The sequence below is a fragment of the Rosa rugosa genome, chromosome 6 (genome assembly GCF_958449725.1).
Source record: "Rosa rugosa chromosome 6, drRosRugo1.1, whole genome shotgun sequence".
Taxonomy (NCBI): domain Eukaryota; kingdom Viridiplantae; phylum Streptophyta; class Magnoliopsida; order Rosales; family Rosaceae; genus Rosa; species Rosa rugosa.
Window position 1 is genome coordinate 32,951,754 of NC_084825.1, and position 12,054 is coordinate 32,963,807.

At 38.7% G+C, this 12,054-nt stretch overlaps 1 protein-coding gene across 1 annotated transcript; it reads right to left on the reverse strand.

Annotated features, from left to right (window-relative positions):
* Window positions 1-312: 312 nt before the first annotated feature.
* Window positions 313-3,319, reverse strand: LOC133717660 (LOB domain-containing protein 19). Its single transcript, XM_062144369.1, has 2 exons — window positions 2,811-3,319; window positions 313-807 (listed from the first exon to the last, which is right to left on the reverse strand). The coding sequence occupies exons 1-2, from the start codon at window positions 3,123-3,125 to the stop codon at window positions 469-471; spliced, it is 654 nt and encodes a 217-aa protein (XP_062000353.1). The 5' UTR covers window positions 3,126-3,319; the 3' UTR covers window positions 313-468.
* Window positions 3,320-12,054: the final 8,735 nt, after the last annotated feature.

The following is a 12,054-nucleotide window of genomic DNA, read 5'->3' on the forward strand; positions in this document are numbered from 1 at the left end:
TGATGTGTTTATGTTTGAATTTTCGGTTCTAATTTATATCATAATATAATAGATAACTGATGAGTGTTTGAAGGAACAAGCGCGAATTTGAATTTGGGATTTCATCCACAATTGTAGAGACTTGAGAGATGTATTACTTGATCAATTAGGTTTCAGTAAGATATTCCAATCTTGTCCATTTAAACTACTTATTTGAAAAGGATCAGCTTACTTAATAGTTCAAACTATTAGTAGCTGGATGCAACAAATTTCTTACAAAGGCTAGGTGATTCATTTATATAATAGCCTGACCCAAAACCCCTGGCCAGAAGATGGAGCACAAATCAACATCCAATCAATCTACCAAGTAATGTGGTTAACATTTGAAATCCAAAATAGTACACCTTCATTAAACTGAAGCAACACTGCTTGCAAAAAGCCAACCACAACGTACATGTAAAATTGAAAGGTTATCAGTTGACAACAGAGTTAGAAATTTTGGTGAGGACCTGGAGGCCGGAACCTCACTCCCGGCAAATAGCGGGAGACAAATTCTCGTGCTAATATTTGGAGATCTTCACCATCGATGAGTTCTTGATCCAGTGGATTGAAAAGGCTCGTCATTTCTTGACCTGCACACTGCTGTGTTTGAAGAGGATCAAAATGCATCATTAAGTTGGAAATTGGTACCAAATCTGAGGATGAGGCCACAACATTGGCCAAGGAATGAAGGCTCTGAGGTTGAGGCGGGGGCGATGGCGGCGGCAGACGCTGAAAGGTAGCAAGACGGGCCTGAACATAGGCCAACTCTGCCTGCAAATTCACTACCTACAAACCATAAGACACATCAATTCAGTATATTCATTTTAGATAAGGCATCGTTTACAAAGCTATCGGTCAAAACTATCAAAAGGAACATGTTTGGTTTGGTTTATCACTATCTTAACCAAATGACGCAGACCTAAAGTAAGCTTATCAGTGAAAATTCTAAAGGACACCGAAAGCACCAACTTTCATGTGTAGTCAAATATATTCTACCTAACAGAGCTTATGGAATTCTACCGAACTCAAAAGCTAATTAAGATTACTAGATAGCTAATTGTTGATGTTTATGTTGCCAGCGAGCTTTGACCTCTAGAAATGTGAGATACTAGGAACTGTTGAAACATGCACTGAAAGTAATGTAACCATAGATAAAGCTTACTCTCCAAAACTGAAATATCAAACGAAGACAACATTTAATTATTATTGAAATTTCCAAGTAATGTAACCATAGATAAGGCTTACCCACACCACGTACATTAAATCACTACTCACTATTTCTTCTGGGTGTGTACTGTTTCTAGTAAATTAGTAGCATCTTATACTTGTACTAGTCGTGCTGAGTAAGAGTTTAACACCATACCTCCAAAGCTAAATCTACTCTGTATAACCCACAATGTAACTGAAAGTCCATGCATGTAACACAATTAATTCAAGAGATTACTTGTGATTGAAGGAAGTAGTTTTGGTATAACAATGATGAGGGGAATTGACACTCTTATATGTAGATTCTGACCCTTCAGATTGTAAGTTTTAAGAACATTCATAGTGTAGTAAAAAATATAGAAAGAGGTCGGAAGAATCAGAACCAAACAGCCAAACAGTATATAGGATCCTTGAGTTCTTATCATGCAAGTAAAAACATTAAGTCATTAATCATAGAAAATCATTAATATGGTCATGGTGTTATAAATGCAAAGAGATTAAGATATTGCTTCATGTAGCAGTGTACCAATTATTTGAGAATGGTTAGGAAAGTCAAGACCAGATTTTTATATAAACATTTCTCGAATTACTCAATATTTAGATATGTATATATGTTTGCTTGGTAGCGCCGGCAAGCAACAACACCCCAAAAGTCATTATCACCCAATACATTATACACCGGCCGTCAGAGAGAGGGGGAGAGAGAGTGAGAGGGAAATATATGTAGGTGAGACAAATTTCAAAACTCAGAATTTTTAGCATAAGTTTCACAAAACGTTCTATTGGAAAACAGATCGACCAAAGGGAAATGAACTAGTCCTTCATAATTACTCCATGAAAGTGCAAGTTAGCATGGGTTTCAAACAGTTTTAATTGAAGCACTCTAACTGAGACGAATTAATTACAAAACCCAAAAAAAAAAAAAAACATACCCTTTTTTAATAACCTTCCAGAAATGAACCCAGAAAGTTGCAGCAGAAAACAGTCTGGTAAAAACTTGTGAAACACGCAGTCACCGAGTCTTAGTTCTACAAAAATCTTAAAAGATTTCATGACCTACAGTGCTTCTTGTCAAAGAAATGACAGAAGATACAAATCTAGATAGATGGAAATACACACCAGGCTCATGTTAGTACAATCACAATGTCTCGCACAATTGTCAATATTTTGTCATTGAAGTAACCTAGCAGATATTTTTTTTTTTTTGTTTTGTCATTGAAGTAACCTAGCAAATTGAAGTAACCTAGCAGATATTTTGTCATTGAAGTAACCTAGCAAATTAGGGAACAGTGACCAACCCTAATTTACCCAGTCTACTTAAAAACCCTCTTATAAAATTAAAGACTTTATAACCCATGTTTAAAATATAAATTCTTATACACTCAATCATCAATAATTTGAGCTAAAAGAGCTTCAAATTAAATCAGCTTGTAATTCTAGTGGGAGTGAGAATCAGTTGATCGGCGTTAAAGCCAGGGTTCGAATCTCGCTCTCTTCTTGGACCTCAATTTGCAAGAAAATGAAATAACAGTTATGAAAACATTAAGAGATCCATTGAGGTTGATCGATCAGTACTATCTGACCTGCTGCTGGAGGGTGAAAATGTGAGCAACGCAGCCATAAACCGGGTCTCGAACCCTAGCAAAAGCCTCATAGCAAAGAGTGACCACAGCATCGAGCCTCTTGTGAGCCGGTATGCGCAGGAGTAGCTTGGAGGCGTTGCTTGCACCGAAAACTTTGTGCACCGCCGCGAAGTGAGCTGTGCCTTGATCTGAGTCGAAATAGGGCGCAAATATGCAGCCTCTCAAGCACTTTCGCCTGAGGAACTTGCAAGCACCGCAAGGTCCGCCTTGGGATCCTCCTCCATTATTTTCAACATTAGTACTTCCCCTACTCATCTCTAGCTAGCTAGCTCTGAGATCAGAGATTAGCTTCTTCTTCTTCTTCTTCTTCCTTCTTCTGAGGGTCAGTTTTAGTGTTTGTGGGGTCTGACCGTCTGAGAGAGAGTGATTAATAAAGAGGGGGTGATAGATGGAGAGAGAGGGAAGGAGTTGGGTCTGTTTTTTTTTTTTTTTTGATGAGGAATTGTGGAAAGTTTGGAGGGGGTGGATGGTGGGTCAATAGAATGGACTGGTTGTAATCCATTGTTATTTCCACCGGTTACATTTTATCTTAATAGTGCACACAAGTAAACCAGATCAATTACCCAACTGTCACTGTCACCATCACGTCAATTTCTACATAACTTATATAGTTACCGAGTGAAGTAAAAAGAGAATTAATATATATAGAGGTGGGTTTAGTTGCGGACATTTACATTGCAGATATATTATGAGTACATCGAAATATTTATAATTGAACATTCAAATTAACATTCATATATATATATATATATAGCTTGATATATGTTATTCACTCACTTTTATTATGGAACTCGTAGCAGAATTAAATTCTCTCGCATCTACTTGTTAGTGATGATAAGAAAGTGAGAGAGTATATGCCTGTGTTTGAGTGGGGTTGGGAGGCGGTGCAATTCATATATAGGCAATTTGTTTATATATTAGGCAAACTTTGAAATCACGTCAAATAGAGAAAAGAAGTGGAGTAGTTTGCGTTAAGCAAACAAACATATAAATGCTGTACTTGCATATATAAACTTTCTGTAAATAGGACTGTGTATTCAGATCGAAATGGTGTGCAGCACCAACAGTTCACCCTCATCTATTTAATACCTTCTCTATTTGGATATATCTGCTGCTTGGAAAAATTAATTCTCTGTGTTTTATAGAGTTATAAAATTTATTTTGCGACCATAAGATATATAAAGGATGGTAAAGATTAGAACTCCAATACTCCGAGCAATTCACAAAATCCAAACGGAGGACGCAAATTCGATAGTATCAGTCAACTAAAAGTGCACCATTGCCCTATATGCATGAGTTATATTGTTACTACCCTATGTACGAGTTAATTATATTGTTAAATCCTATCATTTTCAGTATCTAAAACTAACTTACACGGAATGATTGATACAAGTTGAAAAAATATATATATATATATATTGATTGAGAACCGGTTGGTCTAATGGTGTTTGTCCCTAATTATAGCGATGAGGTTCCAGTTCAAAGTCTTATTCCACTAGAGTAGAAATTAATTTTTCTTCTATTTATATGTATGTATGGTTAATAATAGTATGTAATTGGGTCCATTTTCCACAAAAATAAGTAGCTAAGAGGTCACCTGCTGATAGTCTGATACATACGTGTGATTAGCAGTAACATGCAGTGCATGCATGTCCGACAATTCATCTTAAGCTCTTGTAAGGGATGAAGTAAGGAGTGTCAGTGTGTCATGCATTACCACTAATCATGATGGAAGTGATGGGAAGTAGAAGAGTAGAAGTGATCGAAGAAGAAGATGGCATGGGTGAGCTCATTTATGGTGAAAGAGGCCGGTGGCATGTACGTAATAGCAAACAGCCTAGCCTAGCTACACCCTAGCGCTTTAGCTTATGAGTGAACTAACGGCAGCTTCGCACAGTAGTCAACAGTCAAGCAGAACACAGGCTGATGACTCCAGTAGTACTACTGCCTAGCCAGGACTGACGACTCGGTAGTGACTCTGACCGACCACCATGGATTGATTGTTTATTTGCAGCACAGAAAACCATGCAGTAGGGCAATACTGCACCACCATATATACATCGTATCACGGCACGTGCAGCTTTCTATTATATCACTGCGAGTCTGCGACCCTCTTTCCAGTGCTCGATAATCCATCACTGAATCATGTACTCACGTGTACTCACGCATACTTGAGTAATCTACTATGTACGTACTCAAGAACAGTCTCTTAATTATACTACTATAAATGTAAACGTTGTCTTGTGGTTTCTTATTAATGTTGATCAGGTACTGTACGATGATAGCTAGAGCAGAAGCAGAGACCTCAACCTATGATTTCGATACATGCATGCCCATTATCTGAGGGGAGATTTGCCTATAAGTGATAGGAGCATTTTAAAGTAGTATTTTAATAGTTAATTCCTCACATTTTGCTTAGTTAATTCCTTAACGAATCGATTTTTAACTCAATTTCTATTTTCTTAGGTACATTGGAGTAGATGATGATGAAATGAGAATTAGGTCCATAATTACTTATAAATGATGGAGAAAAATGGAAATGTACTAAAAGGTCAATTTTACACATTTTCCTACTCCGGCTAGGAGAAACCAAGCCAAGCAAGGAAGAAGGAGCGGCCGCCTGACCAAATGAACTCCAAATGAGCTGAAAATTTCCAGATCCATTCTAGACATCCTAAGGATCATTTCTTATGAAGAGTGCCAGAGCTAGAATTGAGTGGAAGGCCTTCAAACAGTCAGCCCAATTTCCTGCAGAAGCAAAACTGGAAAACTGGACCCGTAAGGAGTCCAGCAGAGATTCTGGCCCAAAGACATGGAAATAAATTCTGAAATTTTACCAAAATGATCTACACTCATGGTAGATCATTTCATATGAAGAAGTCAAGAGCCAAAACTGAATTCCTGTTGGAGAAATAATTGAAGGAATAAAGGGGCAGAAATTGACCTAAAAACAGCTCAATATTCACATGTTCATGTTTCCTACCCACATGAAGAAAGCTAGATGCTTTTCTCTTTTTCCTTGGATATATTTTTCTGCTCCAAAAGATCATCATCACTTCCATACTTCTGCACATTCATGCCTTGCTTTCATTTCATCATTACTCCATCTTTTCCATATTTTACAAACCACTTTCATTATTTTTCTTCCATTTATCATTTCACTCTTCTTTTTCTTCCCTATATAAACACCTTCTCCTCTCACTCTAAAGACATTCCTTCATCCATTCCATTTTCTTTGTCTCTCCATTTCCTTTCCATCCTCTAGTTTCAAGTTTAGTCATCTCCACGAGTTCAAGCAAGGCCAAAGAAGAAGAAGAGAAGCCGTGAGCACTTCCATCCATAGCCATCCTTGAAGCTTGCTTTCGAGTTTCAAGAATCCACAACGTGAATCATCCATCTCATCTTCATCCACGGTGTAATCCGATTCTCCTTTGTAACCTTTGCTTTGAATTTCGTTGGTTATGAACTAGTTGACATATATGTTTGAACAAAGTATTATTTCTGGAATTTTTATGATTAATTGAGAATTTTCAGATTCATATATTGTGATTCGAGAGTTGCTTATGTGGGTTTGTTTAATTAAATTTGCGTTATAGATAACTTTTGTATTTTAATCTTATGTGGTTGCAAACACTTAGGGTTTCGATATGAATGGTGCTAGGTTTAAGAACATGAAATCGACTTTTCGTTTTGTGTAAACTTGAATCAAAGTAGTAAAGGTTTTGTACAAAGATCGAATTTAATTAAAGAGAATTGCAATTAGGTGGACTTTTCCATATTAAGTTGTACACTTGAGTTGATAGCCTTTCTCTATGTGTAATGCGTTAAACATGACATGATTGACTAGCTTTCTAGGGTTTGATTGCATGTTTGATAGGATTAATCTAGGTGCTTTCGCTTAGGTTAATTAGCATTGAAAAGTAAAAAATGGGAATTCATTTGCTTTCGAATGTTTCACATGATCAACTCCTTTCTCATGACTTAGATGAACAATATTAGGGTTTGAATCAATTTTAATCATAAGTTTCGGTTTTGATCTTTGTTCCTTCATTCCATTCGTATTTTTATGTTTTTGCATTTTAATTGTTTTTGTTAACTTAGTTTCATTTTCGAAAAAACCAAAAACAAAATCCCCCTCTTTTCGTGTAAAATGTTTATATTTTGTGAATACATTTGTGAATATTATACTTTGTTTTAATTTTAATTGTTTAATTGTTTGACAATGACAGGTGTACCCTCAATCCCCGAAATAGAACGATCCCTATTTGCTTATACTACTAACGATCTTTTCAGGGTTAAATTATGCGCTTGCTTTGAGCGTATCAATTTTTGGCGCCGTTGCCGGGGATTGAAAAATCATTTGTCACTTTGTGAATAATATGTTTTGTTTATATTGTGATATTAAAATATATATATATATATATATATATGTATATATATAATTGTGAATAGTGACGTTTCGTACTTGTTTGGAGTGAAAGTTTTGTCTAATTTTACTTGTAAAGAAAAAGAAGAGTAAAACAATGAAAATTGAATTATGAATATTGTTAATTATTTAATTGTTATGAGTGTGTAAAATCGTATGAGTAGACAAGGGCCCTTTTGTTAATATTGGCCTTAACCCTTCATTTGTACCTTTCTAAGGTCTTATGAGGTTGAGGGCGGCCTTTATTAGCATTTGGAGAACAGTCTAACACATGAGTACTTTCCAAACTGAGTAAGGGGCATTACAGATGGTGTCTTAGGTTAAGACCCTGGGTGATGGGTTCAAATTGGATCTCAGAGATACTATAGACTGTGCGTAAACCACAATGTGGAAGTAGCCAATAGGGGCGTAAACCTCAATGAGGGAGTAGTCTCCGTAGTATCACCAAAATGAGTCCTCCCTCTCACTTACCTCTTAATCTGGCTATCTGGTCTTCTGAAACCACGGAAAGAGACTTATGTCTAGGCGACTATCCCTATATCGTAGCTCACCAATAGTAGTGGTTTCTATTGGGCTCGACTTACAACTTGGACTCAATTGAGTTATTAACTATGTTTATAAGTTCTAAAAAAAAAAAAAAAAAAGCAAAATACTTGTACATAACTTACACTTGTAGTTTGTTTTGTTTTTACACTTTTTACTTGTACAAACCTTTTACTTTTACCCCTTTTGTTGTACATCATGAATAGTGACGTTTCCTTGTATAAAGTATTAACTTGTATTTCTTGTATTTGTAATTTACTAACTTGTGTAATTCTCAATGTTGTTCAGGAATTCCATGAATGACCGAGCCTTCTAAAATCCCTAGTGCACGAGAGATTGAAGAAAGACTTGCTCGTTTGAAGAATCCTCCACAACTTGAATACAGAAGACCTTCTTCCTTGCAATTAAAACCGTACACATTCAACGAGCAAGGGAAGAGAATCTTAGATCCTTCAGAGGAATCCACATCACCTACACCTACTCCATCTCCACCTTCACGTACACCTTCACCTCTGGTTTCGTCCAACTCCACACCACCACCTGAAGAAGTCAAGGAAGAGAGAATGGCTTCTATTAGGGAACTCTCTACAGCAACAGTTGAAGGAGGACCTCCTTCAGGCATCATATACCCTGCCCCTGCAGCAGGAAGACAAGCAGAGTTTGAGCTTAAGAGTGGATTGTTGCACAAGCTCCCTATGTTCCATGGACTTAATATGGAGGATGCCAACAAGCATATTCGAGAATTTCAATCTGTGTGTTCCAACATGCAACCACAAGGAGCAGATGAAAACCTTCTTAAGATGAGAGCATTTCCATTCTCTTTAGCTGACAGAGCCAAAGATTGGCTATATGAGCTCCCTGCTGGACGTATCACTTCATGGGAAACAATGAGGAAGGCCTTCTTGGAAAAATACTTTCCAGCTTCAAAGGTCATCACACTCAGGAAGAAGCTTAGTGGGATTGAGCAAGCACATGATGAGTCCTATGCTGCCTACTATGATAGGTTCAATTCCTTACTTGCACAATGTCCTCAACATCAGATGAAGGATGAGACCCTACTCACATGTTTTTATGAATGACTCCTACCTTTAGAAAGGCAGATGCTTGATGCTGCAGCTGGAGGAGCTTTTGTGGATAAGTCACCTGCAGTTGGGAAGGAACTTATAGCAAATCGTGCCCTAAACACCCAACAGTATGAGGGTATAGGACATCCCATTCGTAAGGTACATGAAGTAGGGAGGAATACTGCCATTGAAGATCAACTGAATAAGCTCACCCTCCTTATGAATCAAGTTATAAGTTCCAAAGGACCAAGTGCATCAATAGCTTGTGGAGTATGCTCTATGCAAGGGCATGTTACAGATCAGTGCCCTCAACTCAATGAAAATGGAGGATGGGAATCTGCAAATGCTATTGGAGGATATCAAGGAGGATATCAAGGAGGACCTCAACGTCCTAGGCATGACCCTTATTCCAATACTTACAACCCAGGATGGAGGGACCATCCCAACTTCAAGTGGACCAACAATGAAAACGTTCAGAATCCTCTTGGTGGGAACTTCCAACGTCCTCAAGGGCCATCATTTCAAGGATCATCTTTTCAAAGGCCTTACATGCCTCCTCCTCAACCGAACTCTGGGAATTCAAATTCCCATTATGATAAGACGTTGGAGGCCTTGACTAGCTCTACACAAGCCTTGACAAACTCTACTCAGGCTTTGATTCAAGGACAACAGACCCATACTAAGGATATTGCAGACCTTAAGAAGCAAATGGGCCAAGTTGTGGACTTCATGAGCAAGATTCACGAGACTGGGAAGCTCCCTAGTGTCACAATACCTAACCCTAAGGGTAATATAGAGAATGCATCAGTTGTGACTACAAGGAATGGAAGACCATTTGTGGATCAACCCAAGCCACCCAAGAAGGCCCAAGCAAATGTTGAGACTGCAGAGGAACGAGAGCCCACCAAGTTGGGACTTGAGAAAGACCCTGCAACGTCCAAAGAAGAGATTAGGACATCCTCATCTCCTAAGGCAAATCCGGAACATAAAGGTAATAATTCCAACTCATCAAATTCGGTTATTGCTAACAATTCTTCTTGTATGCCCTTCCCACACAGGTTTGCCAAATCTAAGAAAGATGAGAGTGACCAAGCTATCTTGGAAACTTTCAAGAAGGTGCAAGTAAACTTACCCCTCCTAGAGGCCATCAAGCAAGTCCCTATGTATGCCAAGTTCCTCAAAGAACTTTGCACCACTAGGAGAGTAAACCGTGAAAAGGAGGTGGTGAAGGTAAGTGAGAATGTCTCTGCCTTGATTCAGAGGAAAATTCCTCCAAAGTGTAAGGATCCTGGAAGCTTTACTATTCCATGCACTATTGGTAATTCCAGATTTAAGAATGCAATGCTAGACCTAGGTGCATCTGTTAATGTTATGCCCTATTCTGTTTATGAAACCCTAGGTCTAGGTGAGCTTAAATCTGACAATGTTATCATTCAGTTAGCTGACAGATCCAATGCATACCCTAGAGGTTTGTTGGAGGATGTGCTTGTACAGGTTAACCATCTTATCTTCCCAGCTGATTTTTATGTGTTGGAAATGGAGGACTCCCCTGTGAGTTCCACTCCATTGCTTTTGGGACGTCCTTTCTTAAGGACAGCTAGGACAAAGATAGATGTGTATGCAGGCTCTCTCACCATGGAATTTGATGGTGAAGTTATTGGCTTCAACATCTTTGAAGCCATGAGGTATCCTCTTGATGTTAATGATTGTTATTCTATTGACATTTTGGACGATCTTGCACAGAAAATGTTTGATGCCATGCATGAGGATACCTTAGCCACGACGCTTGAACAAGGAGTAGGATACACAAAAGGTGGCATCACTATCTCAGAGGATGAATTGAAGGACACTTGTGAAGGAGAGATCATTGAAAACGTCTCCTTCCTTGAAGCATCCCCTTATGTAGGTAAGTCTAACTCTCCTTTGTCCATTCAGTTATCTACTAACAAGACTTTACCTTCAGTGGTCCAGGCCCCAGAACTTGAGCTTAAACCTCTTCCAGACAATTTGAAGTATGTCTACTTAGGGGACAAGGAGACCTTACCAGTGATTGTGTCCTCTGCACTTACGACTCCACAAGAAGAGAAGTTGGTGGAAATGCTGAAGCAACACAAGACCGCCATAGGATGGACATTGGCGGACATCAAGGGAATCAGCCCTACAACTTGCGTCCATAGGATACTTCTAGAGGAGGGGTCTAAACCCACCAGAGAGGCTCAACGTCGTCTCAACCCTCCAATGATGGAAGTTGTGAAGAAGGAGGTTATCAAACTCCTAGATTGTGGGGTGATCTACCCCATTTCAGATTCCAAGTGGGTGTCCCCAGTTCAAGTTGTGCCCAAGAAATCTGGGGTAACTGTGGTGAAGAATGCTGAGAACGAACTGGTGCCCCAAAGGACAGTCACAGGCCACAGAGTATGCATTGACTATAGGAGGCTCAACGCAACAACAAGGAAAGATCATTTTCCCCTTCCATTCATTGATCAGATGCTTGAGCGCCTAGCTGGACATGATTATTACTGCTTCTTGGATGGCTACTCAGGCTACAATCAAATTGCCATAGCCAATGAAGATCAAGAGAAGACAACTTTCACTTGCCCCTTTGGGACGTTTGCCTATCGACGTATGCCCTTTGGACTTTGCAACGCTCCAGGTACCTTTCAGAGGTGTATGGTAAGTATCTTTTCAGATTATATTGAGAAAATCATAGAGGTATTCATGGATGACTTTTCAGTTTTTGGAAAGAATTTTGATGATTGTCTTAATAATCTGGAGATAATTTTGAAACGTTGCATGGAAACTAACCTTGTATTAAACTGGGAAAAATGCCATTTTATGGTTAAACAAGGAATAGTTCTAGGACATATTGTCTCTGCTAGGGGAATAGAGGTTGATAAAGCCAAGGTGGATATTGTGCGTTACTTACCCTCTCCCACTTCTGTGAGAGAGATTCGTTCTTTCCTTGGTCATGCAGGGTTTTACAGGAGGTTTATCAAGGATTTCTCCAAGATTTCAAGACCTCTATGCCTACTTCTCCAAAAGGATGTGACGTTTCACTTTGACAAGGAGTGTCAAGAAGCTTTTGACAAGCTTAAGGAATTGTTGACGTCTGCCCCCATCATGTTACCCCCAGATTGGTCCTTGCCCTTTG